Here is a 24429-nt window from a genome sequence, read left to right as displayed (position 1 = left end):
TGCTGAATTGAGTTTTATTTTATATGTTATGGTCAACTTGTAGGGTACCTTTTGGTAACTTTGGAAAATTTAAAGGAAAATTTAAAAACACCCGTAACAAAGGGGAGGAATACGTTCTGGGGAGCATTTTAAGGAAGCTTGAGTCATATTCACGTTACACATAGGAGGGGGAAACCACAAAACCCAAACCATACAGCTAGTTCATTCGCCTGGGTATCAGCTCCCAGTAATTAGTAGTAAATGGCCCAAATCGCGTTCTTTGATTTTTATTATATTCTTTAATAAAATACTTATATTATTAAATATACACTGCAAATTATCTGATAAAATTTAATACATTTTAAAATGCTATATCATTTATACCTCTTTCAAGAAACCATTCAAGTAAGATGCGTAAATTTATGTTTTATTTTAATACTTAATACGTGTATTTTAATTGTAGAATTTTAATGCTATTGCACAGATGCAACTTCATTACTCTATATTTAATTTGTATGAAAATTAATTTATGTTTTAAAAATAATGCATTTTAATTTTAAAATAATAAGGATTGATAGATATACGAAGAGTAGTATTATATAGCTTTAAAAACAAAAGTAAAACGATTATTCCGTTAATTCCTTCGCCCATTAAAGTAAATATAAATTTTCCTGGAAAACTTTAATATATGTATAATATAGCCTAACGTAAAAGAAAAGTGTAAAAGTATATCATAGGCTTCTTTAATGTCAGAAATCACCATGAAATGTTACCCGGATTCTCAATAATGTAGCTGTGGGTGTGGCATACTAGGCGACATATCTCGAGATTAAATCTGAAACCGAATCGAAAAGTCTAGGAAAATAGTCTATTTATTTTGCTGAAAAAGTTTGTTAGGAGGGCGTAAAGTATCCTTCACAAAAATTTATGAAATCGGAGGAATGACTGGATTAAAAATTCGAAGCATTTGCAGCATTTTCTGTGTAGCTTGTATTTCCTTTTTCTAAGAAAGCATTTTTAAATTTCTTCTGACGCACCGTTTGATTTTTCAACCTTAGCACAGATTTATGAAGTAAATTACGTTTTTAGGTATTTTCTTTCTAATGTTTTAGTAAACAATTTCCTAATCGTGTAAGTGTACCATTAGAATGATGCTGAAAAATAAAGCGGGATTAATTCTTAATTATCTTATTTTTCCATACTATTTAAATACTGATTTTGAAATTATTTTGGACAGTTGTTTAACTATTTATAATTTTGATGTAGAATTCTGTAATCGAAAATTTTCAGGTCATTTTTTAACATCAATAATTTAGACACCAGTAGAGATCATTCCTCAAAAGAAATATCTTCTTGCAAGAAATTAGAGTCTTTTACATATTTAATCACAGACTCATCATCACTTTCATCGCTTTTCCTGCTACATTTCTGTTATCTTATTCATGCTCAGTTCTAAGGACTGTGTCATAAAACTACTTGCGAGAACGAATAATTTTCCAGTTTTTAAAATATTATTCGGCTGCTGACTGATGGACCCCCCCCCCAAAAAAAATTTCGGTATTATCTTTTTATCTCTCTTTTTCCAAATATTTTGTAGCTTGTCCCTGTCTTCCAGGTGTTTGTGTTCTCTTCAGATCATAATGACGAGGCTTTAACTCTTTCTAAATATCTTTGTTTCTGTAACTTCCTAATCAATAGAAATATTACAATTCCCATTTCATCAGCATTTAGTCAGAATAAATAATGATACGATCTCTGCTTTTCTCGACTTCATTACATTGATCTCATCTTTGGTCATAAATCATCTCTAATGAGTAATTTTCTTTCAAGCATGAAGTGAAATAGAAAACTGGTTCTAGCAAAAGTAAAAATGTCTTTCCAAAGATGTCTGTTGATTTCGTTGAATACATAATTTCATCAGGCTTCAGCAGATTCAGGAGGGAATAATTAGCTGATTGACATGAAACGCATGTGGGCTATCTAAGAGCATGGTTACTTTCACTGAGAACTTTCTAGGGACATCTTTGGATTCTCACCATATGATCTGACATGATTTGCTAGCGGAATTTAAATTTATGGAAACAACCAAGTGAAAAACAAGCATCATTAAGATTCAGTTGCCAAAATATTTCTTTTAACTTCTCTATTAATGTAGATCCTTTACTGGAGTATCTGATGCATGGACATTGAGCGAAAATTTTTAGGAGATTGTGCTCAGCATCGGAAGATTATTTTCTACAACATAGGGTTGAAGTGACATTTATATTTTATTTACCCTTTCAAACTCGATGTACCTATTACGATTTGTTTTCATAAACCTTACTTCCATCCTTTATGCTGCTTTTTGATACTCTTCTCTAACAACGTGAAATGCCAGTTCTTTATTTTCATTAACCAGTTAAGTTGTTGTTATGACTTGTCTCACTTGTCTGAGAGTAACATCAGAATAAGCCGAGGAAATTCATCGTGGCAAGAAGTGCAAGACTGCGCCTATCGTTGGCAATAGCCCTGAACACGATACAGGAGACAGTACGACTTTGCTCAGTATCCCCCCACACACATTTTGATGAAAAGCATCCTGAGGTGGGCGCGTTTGAGGGTCTGCCAACCCTTGTCCCCTACCACCAGCCTCTTGAGAGGACTTTTGGCTGGCCGCACATTTAGAATGCCCCCATGCCGCACAGACACTATATATTTACAAACATCCATGCTTTCTCCGGAATTCGTGTTCGGACCCTTCGGTATGGCAATCAGGTGGACATGAATGCCGCTTAGCTTATGAGCATGCGCTATTCGTAAACATTATCCTCTCTCCGAAACTGACTGGCGACAATATTTGCCGCTAATACGAAACACTTATCTACTCGAATTCCATTAGAGATATATTTCTCATTCAATTGATTTATTTCTCACTTCGCGGCAAGGCACAAATATATAAATCTCAAAATATCTTCATTAAAAATTGAAAGATATAAAAAACATAAAACACAAAATACAGTTAAAAATTAAGAAAACAATTTTTACAATTAAAATTAGAATTTCTACGCAAAAATTTAATTCAGCCAGCAGGCCAAAAGGCAAATTTTTCGCTGCACAAAACTAAGAGTTTCCTTTTGGTCCCACTCGGCAAAAATGCACTGAAGGTAGAAAGACTTCATTCACTGTTCTGCAAAGTTTCAAATGTAAACATATATGGCTGCTATGGCAAGAAAAATTAGTCTTAGCTACACTTAAACAACTTTTAAATTGTTTATAATTCTACAAATATTGCATGCAGGTTATCTAAAGGCATAAAAACCTTAACCAGAAGATAAGAAGAAAATAATTCAATCACTTTAAAGCAAAAAATGCGCAGTTTACCAACATATAAAAATAAAAAAATTATGATGCGTACACCACATGACTTCCTTGTACGGAATATTAAATTATACGCAATTTTTCCTGCATTTCATTTAAACTTATTTCCTCGAATTTCATTGGAGATATATTTCTCATTCAATTAATTTAGTACTCACTTTGCGTCAAGGCAAAAATATCAAAATATCTGCATTAAAAATTGAAACATAAAGAAAAACATAAAACATCAAATATTAAAAACAATAATCACTTAAAACAAAGAAACATTACATTTAAATTGAGAGTTTCTACGCAAAAACAAGCAATTCAGCTAGGGGGCAAAGAAGGCAGATTTTTCAGTGTACAAAACTGAAAGTTTATTTTCGGTATCACTCAGCAAAAAGACACTGAAGTCATTGAAACTGATTTAACTTGCTGTGGACGCTAAGCTGAGTCAATATATGGGATAATAACTTAAATAATTATTACAGAAAGGATTAAGCATATTTTAATTCGTAATAATAAAAGAAGACGTTACTTTGAAACCTGCATGCAGGTTAACTAAAGGCATTAAAACTTTAACCGGAAGATAAGAACAGCATAATGCATATACTTTTAACGCAAAAAATTCACAATTTACACACATATATATAAAAAAAAGAAACTGAGGTCACTAAGCTGAGTAAAAGAGTGTATATATATATATATATATATATACTTTTGGTGGGGCCGATTGCAGCCAGAAAGGGAGGTGCACATTTACATGTTATAGCAGTCCCACATACAAATGTTCAACGTTTCATCTGAGGCTATTAGTTTTTGAATTATACGAAATACATATACATACGTAGGAACAGACGCCACAAATGTAATCTCTTCTAAATTCATTTTAAATCAGTTTTATAATTCGTTTAGGAAAAAATAATCCTTTCTTCTGTCCTTACGTTCAGATGTTACGTAAAAACATCGTTAAATTGCATTCGATAGAGGTCAAAATTGATACTTTTGTTGAAATATGGTATCCGGAATTTTTCGTGATTACGATACTTCATTTACTCCGTACAAGGAAGTAAACACTGAGTTCATGGAACCGAGTAACAGCGTGGGTCTATACATATGTGTGTGTAGTAGCAATAATGCAGAGGAAGGAGGGAGGGAGTCAGAAGGTTTTGGCTTACAATTACTTTGATTAGGCAAGAGCTATCTGCATTAAGCTTTACGCCAAATTGCATGATTAATTTGGATGACGCAATTTAGACTTTTGGCGCTATGTCTAAGACAGATAGAAGTAATCCCCAAATTAAATAACAAATAAAAGAGGTTATAACCAATTAAATTTAGAAGTTTGCTTTCATATTTTTTACCTTACAAATATATAATATTTATATACTTTTTGTACAGGCAATATCAACCAAAAAGGGAGGTGCACAATTACATGTTATAATAGTCCTATATATAAAATTTCAACGTTCTTACATTACTGGTTTTTGAGTTATGAGATATACATCCATACATACGTACGTACATACGTACAGACGCCACGAAATAATCTGTTCTGAATGCATTTTAAATTAGTTTTATAATTCGTTTGAGGAAAAAGAGTCCTTTACTCTGTCTTTGTCTGCAGATGTCACGCAAAAACATCGTTAAATGGCATTCGATAGCAGTCAAAATGTATATTTTCGTTGAAATATGATACCCGGAATTTTTCGTGATTGTAACATTTATTTTATTTTGTACGAGGAAAAAAAAAATATTTTTCGAAGTATTCTTAGTGCCCGTTTAGAAAATTTTGGTCTCCTTGGGACCAGTTAACCCTACTTATTATATATTCACAATCCTTACTCTAGTTACTCGCAACTCGTTCTTCATGCAAGCTGGGTGAACATTATTTTTCGCTCTTGACATAGCCAAACCACCAGACATTCAAACGGGAGTTACTTCTTGGTACGCACTCAGCGATGACATGGACGGAAGTCACGTTGACACACTACTCATTGAATATTAAAAGCTTTAAGTGAATACTGAAAGTTTTACTTTTTTAATATTGAAAGTTTTATCATCAATATTATTAGTAATGTTGAAGAGAGATTAGTGAAGAAACCTAAAGAAGATAGGAAATCTAAAACATCAGTTAGAACTTCCAAAAATGCTGAGTCTAGCCTTGATCAAATCTAATAAGCGATGCAAAAATTAGAGGAGATTAAATGCGAAAGATCAAAGCTAATTAGCGCAAAGGAACTCAATTATTTCGAACAAATGCATCAAGCATTTATCGCACAAGTTTATTGCCTGCAAGAAACACTCAGGATTCAACCCCAAAATTTAAGGATAAAGCAGTCTGCCTGAACAGGTTCGGTACGCTCACAGAAAACAATATTGATTGACTTGGTATTAACAAAATGCTCACTAAAATTTATGATGAATTACAAGGCCCAGATCAAGGCTAGTTTAGTTTTTATTTATACCGCAAATATCTTTCTTATTCATTTTTCGAGTAAGCGATTTATGAAGACCCTCCGAAACGGAATTTTCCCATCATTAAAGTAAAACAGTTTATTAGGAAGCAAAGGTTAAGGTTTTTATAGCTTTACTTAATCTACAAGTAACAGTCCTACAGTTATCAACATTTAAATGTGGCGCTAGGCGTAGCGCTAAGAGTTTCAAGTGAAAATATTTAAATTTTCACTTGAAACTCTTAGCAGAATAGTAAATTAAGTCATTTGGTGCACCAACTTTTTTGTGCTTTTGCTCAGTGGGAATGAAAAATAGCTTTCAGTTTTTTGCATCGAAAATTAGGACTCACTTCACGTTGGTGGAATTACTTGTTTTTCCGCAGAAACAAACTTATAAAAATAGTTTTAACTGTATTTGATGTTTTAGATTTTTATATATTTTACAATTCTGAATGAAGATGTTTTGAGTTTTACGTATTTTTGCCTTCTCGCGAAATGAGAACTCAGTTCATTGAAGGAGAAGTATATCGCGTTTGAAATTCGAAAAATTTAAACTATTCGAAGTTGAAATGAAGTTCAGCAGAAATGTACATTATTTAAAAGGCTGTACAAGGAAGGTAATGCTGTGTCCACAACAGCTGTTTTATTTTACAATTTCTTTTTGTCATAATATAAAAGTAAGTTACTAAACAGCAACTGAACTTGACGTCATATGGAACATAAATAATAATTTAATGAAGTAAAATTATAAAAAATAATCATATAAAATAGCTAAACAAAATAAAGTGTTTTATTTTATCTTCTGTGTAAATATTATTTTCTGATATATGAGTTTATGTATGCTACCTTGCATTCTGTAATAATGTTACATCACTAGAGGCAAGAATACACTTATTCAACAATGACAGAGCTGATGAAGTTTGGAAACACAGTTTGATATTCTCAAGGTCCGTTCCGTGTGTGCAAATGTTTTATTAGGTTATTTCTATGGAAAAGCACACAAAGGCTATCTACCTAGGGGAAGTAAAGAATCCGTGAAGAAATGTTTGAGGTAACCTGGCTCGTTTTCACGTTAAACACTAGAAAACCACGAAAGCTATCCATGTAGCTAACCCATTCGCCCCATTCGCCCAGTTCGATCCCAGGCGAATGATTAAGGATTCAGCGTTATTTACCACTCAGCCGCATGCGGGGCCATTTCGCCAATTTCATTCCCTGGATTTTATGTAGACGACTCGTGTTTAAGTTGCTTGAAAACTTTTTTCACTTATGCAAATCTTTCTAATATGCTTTCTTGAATGAATTAATCTCCACTTTTAAATGAGTTAAGGAGGTTTATTTCCTACCCTCTGAAATCTATAACAATTTTCCCTGGTATGTTGACCAAATTAAGTAATTTATTTTAAAATTTTCTTTTTTGTAAAAGTGCTGTCAGTGAGTTAAAATATCAGAACGTCTACAGTTAAATTTGTTTTTATCAAACTCGACACTGACAACTGCGCACGCTTCCAAGTTTTCATATCAATGCTTAAAACATAACAATGCCTGAGCCGAAGTAAAGCTAAAATTTAGATCTTAGCATAGTTCGGTCTAAATTTAGCCTAAATTACGGTATACGAAACGGGAGAGTCTAAGAAGTATATTGATACGTAGGTTGAAGCATTAAGTATTCAGAACTTTCATAAAACACAATGCGCAGGATTTAACGAAAATGTTAGACGTTTAATTCAAAAAATTTTGCTAATATTTTAAGGCATATAAGGTACAATGACTTATATTCTGCGAGAAATTTTCTGTATGCTGCGTGATATATTTGCGCGTTGTGATACTTCGTTGCTTTATTTTATATTGTCAGAATATTGATACGTATTTTGTATTTAGAGAGATAATTTTAGTAGGATTATAATTAAAATTGTTGCATTTCCTCCGTGTAATGCAGCGCGAGACAGATCTTAAGAGATAGTTAGGCCGGAAATGTGAAAATACAGGGGCATGTGCATTTAAAGTTGATTAAATGGTTATCTCGGAAATTTGTATTGAAATTGAATAGATGTAATTGACTGATATGTTAGTTGTAACCGTAATTCCACCCTCTTATAGCTTTACAGTAGTTTCCAGAAGCAGAAACCGCTAGAAATATCTCGCGTCCGGTTTAAAGCTATAAAAGTCCGGAGAGAGAGCGTCTTAGTTCAGTTGTTTAGTTAGTTGCTTAGATACTGCTGTTGCGAGTTGTAGCTCCACGTCAACAGAAATAAATCTGAGTTAGCTTTCGTTTTAGATAATGCTTTGCATTGCTTTGTATTTAAACGTTGTTAGTAGTCTGAAGTATAACTACTCAATTTACTACGTGATATTCTGAACGCTTGCACGAATATCTCGGAAGAAAATTCCTACGTTCTGATATATTTCTTTTGATAAAAATAAATATCATTAATTTTTATCGGACTTGTGCATTCAATGTATTACGAACCTGTACATAAGGAACAATATTATAAGTTTTTCTAATAAATTACTCTTAATTCAACTTCATCGCTCGTTTTACTATTTTATCAGATCAAATGGGTTCCTGCCTTGCATTTTCAGCTGAGAAACGTTGGCCATTCGGTTTTGAAGACCTTAATTACAGAAATTACTCAGTCTGGAAAAAACTCGGATTTCGTTTCATTCTTTTATCTTCTTGTGTTTCTCGTTATTTTCGTCGATACAAGACTACAATGATCTTTAGTACTTTCTAACAGATGAATAAGAAGATTAATTTATGGAAAAATATCATTAGATAACCAAAAAAATCGAAAAACGGATTTTTTTAAACTTAATTTAAATTTTTTAACTTGGGTGTTCTAACGCTGATTTAATTGGCCATTAAAAATGACACTGATTAATTATAGTTTATATATATATATTAAATTAAATTAAATCAAGCTGAATTTTTTTATAAATATTTAGTGATAAAAATTCTATTCAAGTCAAAATTATTTCTAGTTTTTAAAGTTCTTTTATTTAACCAACAAGACATTTTCTGTAGGAATAATCAAACAATTTCCGTAGATATAATGCATTTTTAGAAAAAAATTCAAACAAGAATTCGTTTGAAGCTGATAATATTTAGTATTAGATTTTTGAATTCTGGTAAAATACGTGGAGGATTTCTGCACAGATTTCATAGATGTTCTCACTACAGAACTCAATGTGTCGGATTTCAGTGATATCGCGTGTACTTCTTGCATTACTACGTATGTTCTGAAAAGATTTCTATCTTTGTTTTCAAACGTTTACAGTCAGTATCTTTCAAGTACTAATCAGAATGCACGTTTGAGGTTCAAGCTTGTATAGGTAGCTTTCGGTAACCATCATTCCGATATAAGTAGTATTCCACCATTTACTATCCATTTAAATTTTTGGCATAAGTATCAATTGTAATATTTGAATTTAAGAACAGGAATTCTTCAGAACATTAATCGCAATTATAAATCATAAATAAAAGAAGCTTTACTTATGTAAAAGCTTCTTTTACATAGCTACACAAATAAAAGAATCTTTCTTGAAGTCTTACGGACTATAAATAATAAATAAATTAATTAAAATTATAAAATTTAAGAATATAAATATTTAGTGTTTTATTTACCTTAATTAAAGTGTTTTATTTACCTCATACGTAAATATTAATCACTGATATATTAGTTCCTGTATGCTACATACATTCTGTATAATATTATAGTACTCTAGACAAAGTATACTCAACATTAACAGAGCTGCTAAAGCAAAGAGAAACACAGTTCGATATTTCGAAAGTCAGTTCCAGATATTCATATGGTTGATTAGGTTTCTTGTCGATAGGAAAGTATAGTTTTTGAAGAATAAACTCTTAGTTGACAACATTTTCAATACAAAAAGATCTTCTCTGAAACATTAAAACGATACCATCCTGTAATTAAAATGATCCGTACATTTTAAAATAGATTGGGCTCTCTCTTAACTGACAGAAATGGGAACTCACTGCTCCCGGACAATTGAATATATATTTCTGGAACTTCCCTGTTCATATTTTGTGATGCCATCTGCAGAAAGTGGAACATGCAATGCCCATAACTTTTTTTCTTAATCTGTCAGATGCAATTAAACAAATAATGCTAAACGATTGTACTGCTTGCTTTCTTAAGAAAAACGCATGATTTTGTATTTCAAGAAACGAAATGAAACAGCATTTTATAATTACCACATGTATTATCACATAAAAGGTATAAATATTTGAGTGCAATGACATATAATTTCGAATGCATGCTTGCTTACAAAACTGTCCCCGTAGTTTCAAAAATTCACATGAAAGCGCGTAGCCCTTCGTGAGCTTCTTTCCACATAACTTTCTTCCTCTTGCATGTCGTCTTTATCTTCTTTTTCCCGATCCTTCTAATCATAATCTGTCTTCTCTTCAATATTTGTCAGATTATTTCACCGTTATCTTGAGAGTAAGTAACGAAAGAGAATTCGCTATTTCCGCTTAAGTCTGCATCTTCCATTAATTAACAGTAACCTTCTTCGAACATGTAAGTAAATCCAAGATGCTTGTCATACGCGCCAGACAACGAAAAGAATCTTCATCATTCGAATTCTTCATCTAAGGAACATAATTATAGGTCGCTATGCATACCAATAACGACATTCTTTACATGCAAGATACAAAATAAATAAGGCATCTTTCAGTGTGAATTGTCTCTGAAAGTCATAAACCATATCGTCAAATTTGACACATAGACGTAAAAGAAAGGGTTCGGCAGTTCATCTTTTATATTCTGGATTGATAAAGCCTTTTACGTTGAGAGACAAAAAGACAACAAAACTGTTTTCTACATTTAAATAATAAGACTATTAGCTTATTTATATTTTATATATTGTAGGCCTCAATTGGATATTTAGTTTAGATCTTCGAATGTGCCGTTATTTTGACGGTTACAAGAGATTTGTGTTGTCAAAGCTACATTCTATGAAAATTACAATTTCTAACGGTGTAACTTCCCCACTCTGACTACTCTGATTTGTGATTCTATGCTGTACCCCCAAAAAAATGAAAAATAAAAATCTGAAACCTTTTTTTAGACGTAATATTACGCTCAAAAGAGGCGTTTTTTAACGTTTTGTTTGTTAAATTTACTTATTAAATATCATGATCTTTGAACTTAAACCATAAAATTCAATTCAAAAGAAATATCACAAAATATTTAAAAGAGCATATTTACGTCCAAAGAGGCGTTTCCTTCATTCTGTGTGTTACCTTTATTTATTAAATATCGTGTTATTCGCACTTAAACCATAAAATTCAATTCAATAGCAATATCGAAAAATAATACTAAAAAGAACAAACATATCTTTAGAATTCCTGATACACTGTCTCGCGTGTTAAAGATAAAAATGTTTTTTCCCCGTACAGTGTTGTCATTGCTCGCTTTGAAATCGTTGAGTTTGTTAATCAAAAATTCTTTAATGCCTTATGCAATAAAAATCTTAAAATATGAAATAGATAATAAAACAAATTATAAACTCTAAATTAGGGCTTCCAGATGCCCATATTCGGTTATTCAAAATTTGATAGCTCTATATACCGTTGTTTTATCACAATGTGAGGAAAATACATACATGTATGCAGATTCATCTTTATTTCTTGTCTTTAAATATTACTCGGGGTGATAATATTTGGTGGGAACAATGTGAAAAGTTTTCGACGCAAAATGACAAAACGAAATTAATTGCCCTTTGGAGTAAAAAGAAAAGAATAAAAAAGATTGCTTGCATATATTCAGTTCTACTCGGCCAATTGACGAAATTCCACTCGCGATTTTCATGTTTCAAAACCGCGACGTAGGAATATATATTAGATTTATACATAGCGTTGTTCTAATGCACGTATTTTGACCACATATGGAACATTTTCTGATATAATATACCACTTGTTTTCCATATTTCGACTCTACGACTCAAAAAATGATTAAAAACGAAATTTTGTAAAATTTGCTGAGAAATGCAGCCAGTAATTCATGAATATAGTTTGACGCGTTTTTTCAATTTCATCGCCAAGAGTAATTTCTTTGGTGAAGTTCTGAGCTTATATTAGCCTTTTTGCTTTCCTTTTCATTCAGAACGCGCTGGAAAAAAATTTCAAATCTTTTTTCTTGGAAATGTTTTTAGTTTATATAATATTTTTTAATGACAGTTGTTATTTTTACATTTTTTCTTCCTTTTAAAGAGTTTTATTTAAGTTACTTGAGTTGCGTGGTGTAATTATAGTTATTTTAAATATTTCTATTTATTCATTCTCATTGTTTATTTAAACATGTTTATTCATATAAATATTCTTTCATTAAATGTGATTTTATTGATTAGAAAAGCATTTCTTTGAAAAGAATGCTTTGTGACCCAGTATTTGTCATGATGCATTTAAAAACTGGGCTCTGCATTAAAAGGGAAAATTCCCTGAAATACTGGTAATATGTCTTTCAATACAAAATGATGTACAAATAAGAAAGATAACAAAGAAAATCTTTCAGAAGATAAGATTCTTTCATATATGAAGGAGAAAGGTGTATAATCTATTATTTAATTTAGAGTTATATACATTTAAACAGTTTTCCACAATTTTTTCATTTTGCCTTTGATTTACACAATTTTTTCCTCTCATATTTAAGTTGTTAAAATTTTAACCATATTTCCAAATAAGTTCAAATTTTTCATCTTTTAAATCGTAAGAGTTAAAATGCATAACATAAAATGCTAAATTTTATACAGAATAAATAATACATAAATAAAAATTAAATTAATTAAAAAATATTTTGTCTGCTTAGTGCCTTAATTTTTTTCATAACGGATTATTGCTTCAAGAAAAATTTAATGCTTTAACGATTTCCTTGAGACGATTTTTCTTCAGATATACCCGCTGTCATCTACTCTTACACCATATTCAATTTTGAAACAGTTTTTCCTATGTTACGTTCTTACAAGTAGTAATATCTCTCTTCGTTTCATCAGTATTTGGTCAGAATAAATCACTAAAGCGATTTTGTCCGTGACACCGAACTTCTTTTAAAGCTAGGAATTTCGAGGATCAAAGATAAAGAAAAGATTATTTTGAATAGCACTGAAAATGTTAGCTAATATTCGTACACTTCATTAGACAGATTTTTGAATCTTTAACAAAGTCGGATGGGACATCCCTCGGATTCTCTCTTTATGATATGATATAATATTCTCTGACGTAATTTAAATTCACACAACAATTTAGTGAAAGCATAGTATCCCTTTATAATTTCTTGTATGTTTTTCTCTAGTGTAAGCATTCGCTGGAATATTTGAAACATTCGCTGGAATATTTGAAACATTGAAAATCTCAGCAAAGTACGGTTTAAACATCCAGCGAAAACATCCATTGAACACACGATTTCTTTGAAGATGTTTTCTTCAAATGGCTATTCTTTCATCTAATTTCCTTCTTTCCGTTTTTAGTGATGATACACAAATGTTCAGTTTGCAAATAGGGCTCAAAGGAAAATGCGGAAAACAAATAGTTGAGATAAAGAGTGCTTACGAAATTTGAGAGGAATGTTGGGCCAACAGAATAAACGTTTATTTTGTTCCTGATGCTTTGAAATTATTATGTAATGCAAATATTTTAAATCAACTAATTTTTCATAAATTTTAAGACCAGCAAAAGACATATTAAAGGTCGTAGTTTTTAAAATTGTCTTCAACAACACGAGGAAAATCTAACTATTTGTAACTTTCTCTGTAAAACGGTTACTATAAAATATCGATTTCATATATTTCACAAAAAATGGGACATGATCAAAAACCTTCGAACTCTTTAAGTATTCTTAGGGCCCACCAGCGGCCGAGCGGTAAAGTCGCTTAACACTGGTAGTTCGGTTCGAGGTTCGAATTCCGCGAACGTTGGTGTTGGTGTATTTAATTATGGCAAAGCACACAAGGGCTATCTGCCTAAGAGGAGGGATGCCTTCGTGGAGGACTTTCTAAGGGAAACTGGCTCGTATACACATTACACATGGGGAAAACCACGAAAACGCCCATGCAGCCAGCCTGTTCGCGGGATTCGAACCTCGGACCGAACTACCAGTGTTCAGCGACTTTACCGCCCAGCCGCTGGTGGGCCGAATCCCGCGAACGAGCTGGCTTCATGGGCGTTTCCCCCCATGTGTAACGTGTATACGAGCCAGTTTCTCTTAGAAAGTCCTCCCTCTCCTTAGGCAGATAGCCCTAGTGTGCTTTGCCATAATTAAATAAACCAAACCTTTAAGTATTCTTAACTTTTAATTGTGAGTTAACTAATAACATCCTAAACTCGGCAAACGTTTACATTTAATATTATTAGATACTTAGTTTGAAACTACTCGTAACGATACATGTATATTTCGCGCATAAGATTTTTACTTTTATGAAAAAAAGCGAAGAATATATACAAATGTAGTCAAATTTCAATAAGCCAAATTTGAAGGAACGCAAACTTCAAGGAAGAATATTAAAAATTCTATTGTAAATCAATAACAGTTTCGATATTTAGTTTGACCCACCTTGTAAATCCCGACAATTATTCTCTGTGGACATATTGTAAATTCCGACAATTATTCCATCAAAGTTTTCGACTAATTGAATCGATGTTTTAGTGTATACTCAGAGTACAGCAATTAAATGATTAGCATTGTTTTGAGAAAGTAGAAACGTTGCAGAGTTTACACTGATGCTACTTCCTCTCTTAACACAAATACGACGGCTAACTAAAGAGAAGGCTTCTAAAGGCCTTTTCTGGCGCAGCTGTTAGAGCAGGGGTACATGCATTATCATACAAGAGAAAGGTTTCCGATGGAATACCCTTAAAATTAAAACCGGGATGCTTAATTCTCAGCTTTAAGTGTTAAGTCATCTACTCAGCCGAAAGCTTAATAATTGTAGTACTGTTTTTTGACACCTCACCCTATAAGATAAATCTAATGTTACTTAATCTAAACATCCGTTTAATCTTCTCAAGGTTAATAATGCAGAGAAATAATTCTTTCGTTTTTCGCTTAGATTCCAACTCATTGAAAAGCAGTGTAGTTATCGAGTCGGAGAATATGACAGATACAATGGTCGCATACCCAAAGCACTTCCTCTTTGAACTTAGACTGTCAGTTGCTTATTTCGCTCACTTAATTTGTCTTTTTGCAGACTTAATGGAAAGAGTAAAAGTGCAGGAGTTAAAGCGTTGTTTGTCATAAACTTAGCAATATATCCACAGAGAAGCATAACGTTTTAAACTTTTGTAATTATTTCACAAAAAAATTGAAATATGTAACACAATGCATAACAAATGTGAAAATAAATGAAATAATGATTATTATTTATTTCATTACTAATTATAATGGTTCAGATCTTCCCAAATCACAATTTGACTTTTAAAAATATATGTCCCCTAAATCCTATACTTACGCTAACCCTGTTCTTCTGTTCAGGTCTATATGACCCAAAATAAAATTTTCACGTTATATAGCACAGGTATATTTTCATGAAACGACTTGACATAGTTGATAAATGATATAAATATGTACTCCTAGAGGGATAGATGTTTATTTATATTTCAAAGAAATATTTTTCAATTTGTACCTAATGTATTGTTCGGGTCAGTATGACCCAATGCAAAAAATCGTTTATTTTTATTCATACATGTTCACTTTTGTTTTGGAAAGTTCAAAAGAAAAGAATGACAACAGTTTCTCTAATTTATTCGTTTTTCAACCCTGTTTCATTGACGTATTTGTTTCGTCACATGAGCGTGCAAGATCAAAAGGTTGATGCCTTTTGCAAGGGGCTAAACTATTTACTCTTATATCAACGTTTCTTTTTTTCTGTTGCCTTTCCCTTTCTGATATACTGTAAAAGAGTTGTGCCTGAATGTGAGCGAAGAAATCGTGATTGGCATGAACTTGAGTTACGCTGATATAGATAAATTAATAGAAGAAGAAGTATCCGAGTATAAAAATCATACAAGTGATGAAATTGAGAGTGAAAGTTCTGACAACAATTTTGATACCGATACTTCAACAAATGAACTATAAAGAGAGTATTCAGTACAAGAATACTGAATAATTGTGGAATAATGTGGAACTTGGATCCACTGCCACATTCGTTTCAATCATCTTCTTTAAAATGATGGTAAACATTTTGCAATTTGTAAATCAAATTATTTTTTTCGTAAAATTTATAAAAAATTAGAAATAAATACAGCTTTTTAAAATAATTGAAAAAATGCATGAATTATATTTCGACTGAACTTAAATGTATAACTATTTTACAAAAAATGGAACTACCTGGTTTTTCACGGACCCCCCTTATCAAAACGGGGCCAAGATTATCACGTTTAAACTACTGGTTTAGCGACTCAGACGGTACAGTGGTTAGAAGATCCGACTACGATACAAAAGGACCCGAGTTCGAGTGCCGGAGAAGGCATGTCTGTAACAGTTCGTCACTTCATAGGAGTAAAAGGTGGCCCCTTATTGGTGGCATAGTAAAGTGACCACCACTTCTGGCCTTAGAAAAGGCGAAGCCTAAGTCGACCAGTTGGAAAAAACGACTACTCGCATATAGTTTGTTGCTGTCATATCTCCGGATTGTGCTTCAAGATGACGTCAAGCCGTACGCCTTTTCTTTTTGTTTCGCCATTTACAGAAAGCCACAATCTACTCACATTTTGGGTGTGAGCACTCGTTGGTGGATAAAAAAAAAAAAAAAAAAATGTGTGGTTCACAGTTAAATGGCTGTAACCAGCATTTTGAAGCTCGTCTGTTTTATAGGCTCGCCAACAATCTTAATATATTGTGGATCCTTCCACTACGTGGTCCACAATCTTTGATATAAATGTGCTTGTATTCAGATTTGGAACCTAAACAACAAAGCACACGGCACAACCCAACGAATACTCACTGTTGTGAAAGTGCCCTGGCAGCGTTGTTTTTTCGTCACAAGAGCAAATTCTCGTCAGTTTCGACTATTCTTCCAGTGCCACGTACTCGTCCTTCACGTTATCGATGTAAGTCTATCAAAGGAAACCTCTCTTATAAAATTGTTCCAGTCAATTTTGGCAGATTGTCAGCTCCTTAGCCCACCGCTTAAGCGATGTTAGTTCCTGAGCCCAACAGTAGATGAAAAGCAGCATTGTTAGAAATTGTATTATGGAACCACTAAACCTATTTGTCGGATCAAATGTTCATTTCTTGTTCGCAACTTTTAATATTCATCCTCCACATGCTTTCTTTTACATAATATTATTATTTCATGGCCATTTACGCTCTTTCGATTACGCAAATATCCTTTTCTTGGGGAAACGATGACATCTTTCTGACTCCTCGGTAAATTAAAAGTGTCAACATTTTTTACAATCTCATTTTAATAAAGACTACTACGATGTCACGCGATTCGTCAAATATGTGAAAGTACCTAGTTTTACATAATTTGGCGGTTTATCGCGAGGCCGTGAAAATGAAGTACCAAAAAATTAAATACGTTTAAATTGAAGTTCGATGCTATTAAATATATGATAAACCCATATGATGTTATTAAATGTAGGATAACATTTTCACCGATAATAATTAAAAAAATACTTCTGCCATTTTTTACAGAACTTGGCCCTTTGGCATTATTTGAAGAGTAGAATCGAAATAACTGGCAAGTCATTTCAGAAAAAGTCTGAATTTGTGTCAAAATCTCATGTTAGTACAACGCAATATAGAAACATATCCTACTTCGAACTTTCGAGACATGAGAAACTCAAGCTTGAATTTCATTAGCCGGTCGAATACAACGGGAGATTGTTACAGGATTATTACATAATTTCCGATTACAAAAGAACATACCCTTTTCTACAGCACACATTACAAGTACACTTTACAAACTTCCTAGGAAATTATTATATACTATTTCTTTAGAGCTGCAATTATTAAAATGCAATACTGTAGCTAACTTTATATAATTATTCGCTTACTTATTAACTTTATATAATTATACTTTATCATGATATTCGAAATCATATCAACATATTGTCAAACGTGTAATAAAATATAAACAAATTAAATTAAAAGGACGAAAAGAAAGTTTATAAGGAAACTTCCTTAACAATATTAATTAATGCAACAAAAAAGCGTTAAGAAAAATCGAGTAAGGGGTATCATGCAAATAAACTGTACAGCAGTAATAATTACATAATTCATCTATACATTTGAAAATGCTTAAATCCTCTATCAAAGGATCAAAAATTAAATTTAAAAAATAAATAACCTTGCTTAAGTTATTATTTAACATGTAAAACATAAAATAAACTAATTATATTACAAAATGAAGAAACCGTGCTGGAAAAAACTTGATATTTACTAATGAATATTTTAAACAGAAGGCAATGTTTTGTCAATATACAGAAAGAAAATAAATATTCTTCTCACACTAATTCAGAAGTCAAACTAATACAGAAGTCAGAAATAGTACTAATTCAGAAGTCTAGAGCAGTTCTTCTCATGTCAGAATCAGAGACAAAAAGACATTTTAGCACAGTAAATTTTTTTAAACGTAGCCGCAGTTCTTTTGCAATGGCCACTACTTATAGGCTGATCACTTTAAATTTCCGATTCTAGTATTTTCAGGTTTAAGATATGATGATAGATCAAAGAATTTGAAACGGGAAACTTTTCTTCTAGACACCATGTTTCATAAAGTAATGATTATTGTTTCATTGAATGTAGGAAAGTATGAAATTTTGTTTTTACGAAACTCTGATGCTTTTAAGAAAAGTTATTAATTTCTAAAACTATCATTTAAAATTATCAGGTTTTTAATATATCATTTAAAACCCTTGTTTCTCCATATTAAGTTTCGGCGTCTGACTAAAATTTCATCGGTTAAAAATCGGTCTTTTCATCCATGATTAAAAATCGGTCTTTTCATCCATGATTAAAAATCGGTCTTTTCATCCATGATTAAAAATCGGTCTTTTCATCCATGATTAAAAATCGGTCTTTTCATCCATGATTAAAAATCGGTCTTTTCATCCATGATTAAAAATCGGTCTTTTCATCCATGATTAAAAATCGGTCTTTTCATCCATGATTAAAAATCGGTCTTTTCATCCATGATTAAAAATCGGTCTTTTCATCCATGATTAAAAATCGGTCTTTTCATCCATGATTAAAAATCGGTCTTTTCATCCATGATTTCAGTCGTTTGAAGGCTACAGCTTTGAAAATGAAAGTTCATTTTTAGTAGTATTCCAGAAGTCTACCAAAATAACAAAAATAACTATGTAGGAACTAAATAAATATCGTTACACATTTCTTAATGAAGGAGATTTTGAAAATATATTTAGTTCATTTTCGGTGATTAATATTTTCATTAAAATGGGATTTTACTGGTTACTAACACATACATACACACACACATATATATATACATATATATGTAAGATATAACAAAATACGATAGCTGCTTTACAAAATAATTGGCGACCTCAAAATTAACATTCTAGATTTGGTGATCTCCGCCTAAATTCATATGTTCTCGCAAATTCGAGATCTTTCGACGTTACGTAACGCTGCCTGAAAAGGGTAACAAAACTAATACTAACCAATCATAGCTTATCTCTAGAATCACATCTAGTCTGGTAAAAAAATCCCTGGCAGCTAATTACGTCACTTCTACTAGCTCCCACCTTGCTAATATCTCCTCGTTTTGTTTCCCCTTCTTAAGATCCTGTATCTTAAGGGGGCTCGTTCACCTTAAATCTCTTAACATCTTCGAATATGTTACTTTTGCAAGAATTGGGATAACTTATTTATTTAAGAGAAATTATTTCCAACTTTTTACAGCTGACAATATAATATAGCTGCTTTGGGAACTGGTAACCAGAAAGTTTGTGTTGCCACAAATATTTTTATAATTTAATCGGCTTTGTGACAAAACATTTTATGCGTTCACATCATGTTTTCACCTTGCGCGCACTGTTTAAAATATTCTGTTGCGTAATTTAATTCCATATTTAATATATAGATTTTATAACATTTGAAAACTACTGTGAACCAAAAACCTAAGAATTTCATGTTAAATTCTTACTGTATTTGAAGTTGAGTTTATAAAATGTATTTTATTAAAAAAATATGTAATACTTTCATTTATAAAACTTTTAATATTAATATATTCATCAGATTTTTGGTTCAGTTAGAAAATGGTGCCCATATAAAGAATTCCATCAAATTTCAAGTATGTACCATTAGCCATTGTTATTGTTATAGCATGCGCGCAATGTGAAAACATGACTTGAACGCATAAAAAATTTTGTCACAAAGCAGATTAAATTATAAAAACATTTGTAGCAACACAAAATTTCTGATTACTAGTTCCCAAATCAGCTATATTATGCAGTCAGCTATAAAATTATGGAAGTAAATGCTTTTAAAATAATAAGTTATCCCAATTTTTGCAACAGTAACATATTCGAAGATCTAAGGGTTTTAAGGTGCACGAGCCCCCTTAAATTTAAAAATCAATGTAAATAGCAGTTTATCATATTTCATTATGATTGAATCATAGAAATGTATCGGATTTCGTTATTGATTGTATAAACATCTATGGAGCTATCATCTATTTTATATGTGCGAAAATAAAGACTGGAAACTCTTCAAGTTCATATTTTGTTATCTGCAACTGTAAGCCTTCACGCTCAGCTACGCCGATTGCAAGCTAATTCCTCTTCTATATTCCCGGGCTCACCAGTTGCCGAACGGTAAAATCGTTGGACACTGGTAGTTCGGTCCGAGTTTCGAATCCCGCAAACGGGCTGGCTGCATGGGCGTTTTCGTGTTTTTCCTCATGTGTAACGTGTATACGAGCTAGTTTCCCTTAGAAAGTCCTCCACGAAGGCATCCATCAACTTAGGCTGATAGCCCTAGTGTGCTTTGCCGTATTCTCAATACACCAACTTCTATGTTCCCGTAATAATGACAAATATATATATATATATATATATATATATATACATATATATATATATTTAATGTTTAAAAAATTAAATCTAGGTACAATACACACATATTTCTTCATTAATGCATACGTTCGTAGCCGTAGAAAAACAAGTATGTACAAATAAACATATATTATATATATAACCGTAAAAAAAAAACAAATATAGACAAAAAGTAACAAATTTAGAACCAAATTCACAGAGGAACGAATGACATAAAAATCAATGCCAGTAAAATCAAGAATTTCATAAACATGTAAAAAATAAACCTATTGTCATCAAAACAGAAGAAATGACTTGAAAACAAACTACAAATTTGAAAAATACAAAAATTACAGAAAACATATAGGAAGAAGAATGCAATTAAATTCGGATTCAACGTTATCAATTGAGCGGAAATAATATCGGGATAATTTTGTTTTAAAATAAAAAAAATACTCTATGGCTCTCTCACTTTATATACATATGTCAGTCATTATATGCCAATGTTGGAAGGCAAAGCTTTTTTGTGAAACTTGAAAAATTAGTTTTCGAAAATTCCAAAAGTGTACCATTTAATTACAGAATGATCATATTTCTAGCCTGGATTAAGAAATAGTATAAACTTTGTAGAATATTTTTTGTAAAACCTCAAAAGGAAATCAGTATTAAAGCTATTTATACACGTAAAATAATTTAATAATATAAAAAATACAATTATAGCAGAAAAATTCTGAAATTCGCAAATATGCTTGACATTTGCAGAGGAAGATGGTATTTTCGAAATCGCAGGAAAATCTCTATAATTTCTTAATAGCCACAAAACTTTCTCGCCGAGATAAACGTACTGCCCTAATTGTCATTCATATGGCAGTCACATTAAGAGTACGTATTCTATGTCTAAATAGTGCTACGTAGCATTATAGGCGCATATAAAATTACAGTATCAGGAATATTCATACTGAATATTACATTTCTTAAGCAACCACCAGCACGGAATATTAAACTATTCTGGAACCGGCGGTGCTGATGTGAGGCTGATTTCACCATATTTGACATAAATCGTAAAACGCTAATATTCTGTAGCTAAAAGTAGGATAAAGGCATTAATTACCTGAGGGATGCTGCAGAGGCAGCTGATTAGCCAGGCCAGAGCGATCATTATCTTTCCCCGACGTTGAGAATCGTTAACTTTGAGTGGATGCAGGATGGCAAAGTACCGGTCCAGGCTAATGCAAACGAGTACCATTGATGAGAGATAAGGTCCGAAAGCTCGCATGTATAGCATGATTTTACACACTGCATTTCCAGCTATCCAAGCAACAGTGATCCGCCATGCAATCTCCAGTGGGATCATGACGAAGGTTACAATTAAATCAGCAATAGCCAAATGCATGATCATCAGATTCACACGTGACTTTCGATGCCTGTTCCGTATGAGAGTCACGAAAACAGGGATGTTACCTGCAGCAGCCAACACAAGCATTAGACTGTACAAAATCACTTCGCGAATCGAGTCTTCATTGAAGGTTAGATAGTATGGAATATCTGGAAATGCAGTCGAAAGATCCAGATTGCTGCTGTTAGTAACATTCAAGTTCAAAGTTTCATTGTCCATGCCAATTTCAAGCATCAAAGGGTCTTTCTTTGTTTCTTCCATTTCAAATAGAATCTTACTCATATATATAGAATGAGAACTCAAACAGATGCAAAGGGGCTGAAATGATTTATATCCATTTATTTAATAGTGCACTGTTTATTTTGAAAACAATTTAACCTCTTCTAAAATTTTATAAAAGCAAACGTTTTGCATAAAATTAGCTTAAAATCACATTATTAATTACTCATTTACTGACAAAATATTCTGATTTTATTCTGAAAAGAAATCTTGATATCCAAATAATCAGCTAACGATTATTAGAAAAAGCATCGCATGAAATATTAAATTTATTCTTGCACGAAAAATGATTAAATGTTTGCCGAATGATTTGGAATATTCTTTTATTAAATTGTATGTTTTATTACTTTTGATGTACGATGTTTTTCATTTCAAATTCCGTAAAACGAAATTTTATTTTAAATATTTCCCGAAAAGAAGTTTTAGAAATAAGTGATAATGTATGAATAATTTTACTAATATATGAAATTATATTCTCGCATTTCTTTCAATTAAATTTTAAATAAGTATAATACCAAGTAAGAAATTACAATGGACGTAGAATTCTTACTTACTATTTCAAAAGATGTTTTAGTTACGTATTAATTTAATTTTTATTCAAACTAATAATCGTACGGAAGATTAAATGAACGTAGAATTGTTACTTACTATTTTGAGAGAAGTTTTAGTTACGTATTAGTTTAATTTTTATCCAAAGTAATATTCGTACGGAAGATTAGGACATTCTTCGGCGCAGTGCGTACACTTTTATCCACACTTTTTGATTTGGAATGAAAAGTGCTTCAAAATTTCTAAGAATTTGATTCCGAGAGAGACATTTAATAATATTCGATAAAAGAGAAACAGCAGTTCCACGGTTTAAAATATTAAAAATCTTCAAAAGGGAGTTTGGCTTATTTATTTACATGCAGTTATTTTAATAAATATATATTTTTACTCTAACTGAATAAACTAAGTACGTTTCGCACCCAACGTAACCTAAGGTTGGCATTGATCTGAGAAAATTTTCTCTCAGTCAAAGCTTTAGTTCCACTCGGCGAACTGCAGAGGGCGTTGCTTATTGAACGACCAGTCATTGATGATTATTTCAGTTTTTCAACTTCTCAAGTTTTAGATAATCCTTTCTCTGTCCATCGCATCAAATGAGGTATTTCATACTTTTTTCCCCTGAATGTAACATTTTTATTTCTCAGATAACAAACGCCCCATGCAATAAAATCTAATACTCCTAGTCCTATACTTTGTTTATTGAACAATTTTAGAATTCTTTCAAGCACTCGATTGAATGCTTTTACTGTAGTATATATGATTGCAACTTGGTAATGGGATTGATGTCTGGAAACAGGATTGTTGAGTCAAAAATTTCTGTAAAATGATATCATTTACACAAATATGAAATCACTAGATAGCATTTAACATTGTAAATTTCTGGAAATTGCATAGAGTAAATGTAAACTTATTTATAGGAAAGCTGTTTTGAATTACTCCTTTGGAAAATTTACGTTACCATATCTCAATGATTTCAAGAAAACAAAATAATATTTTAGTTTTATCGGTGAGAAAACTAATTTATTCATTCATTTCCGTTGAAGACTTAAGCTTCCAATACCATCTGCTCTTGGAGACAAAAGCAATGTCTGAATTCTGAAATTTGTTAGTCGTAATTTTTTTCCGACATTATGCTCGATTAGGAGTAAAAATTTAGAATTTATTTCATCACTTTTTCAGGAGATTCTTAACATTTCTTCCGAAGGAATACTTTGCCATTTTGATTCGTCATGATGTCTCTGAAAGCTGCATTCTGAATTAAAAGGAAAAGTAACGTAAAGCAACGGTTCTCAACCTTTCTGACTAACGCATGACATTTAAACAAAAATTGAAAACCTTTAGTACCACCACAGTAAAATGAGCATATCTTTAGAATTTTCGATACATAGTCTCGCACGCTGGAGATAGAAATG

At 31.9% G+C, this 24429-nt stretch overlaps 1 protein-coding gene across 1 annotated transcript in view; it reads right to left on the bottom strand.

The window, feature by feature from the left end:
• The window catches only part of LOC118185194 (adipokinetic hormone/corazonin-related peptide receptor variant I-like), a 151411-nt gene extending 128699 nt beyond the window's left edge, over positions 1 to 22712 (bottom strand). The window contains exon 1 of the mRNA XM_035355119.2: positions 21905 to 22712. Coding sequence (XP_035211010.1) covers positions 21905 to 22471 — 567 coding nt within the window. The 5' untranslated portion in view covers positions 22472 to 22712. The remainder of the gene's footprint in view (positions 1 to 21904) is intronic.
• Positions 22713 to 24429: the final 1717 nt, after the last annotated feature.

This window comes from Stegodyphus dumicola, chromosome 2 (assembly GCF_044657685.1).
Source record: "Stegodyphus dumicola isolate Sdum_Otavi_A_Nest chromosome 2, ASM4465768v1".
Lineage (NCBI taxonomy): Eukaryota > Metazoa > Arthropoda > Arachnida > Araneae > Eresidae > Stegodyphus > Stegodyphus dumicola.
The sequence above is the reverse complement of the archived record's forward strand: the minus strand, read 5'-3'. Positions and strand labels throughout refer to the sequence as shown.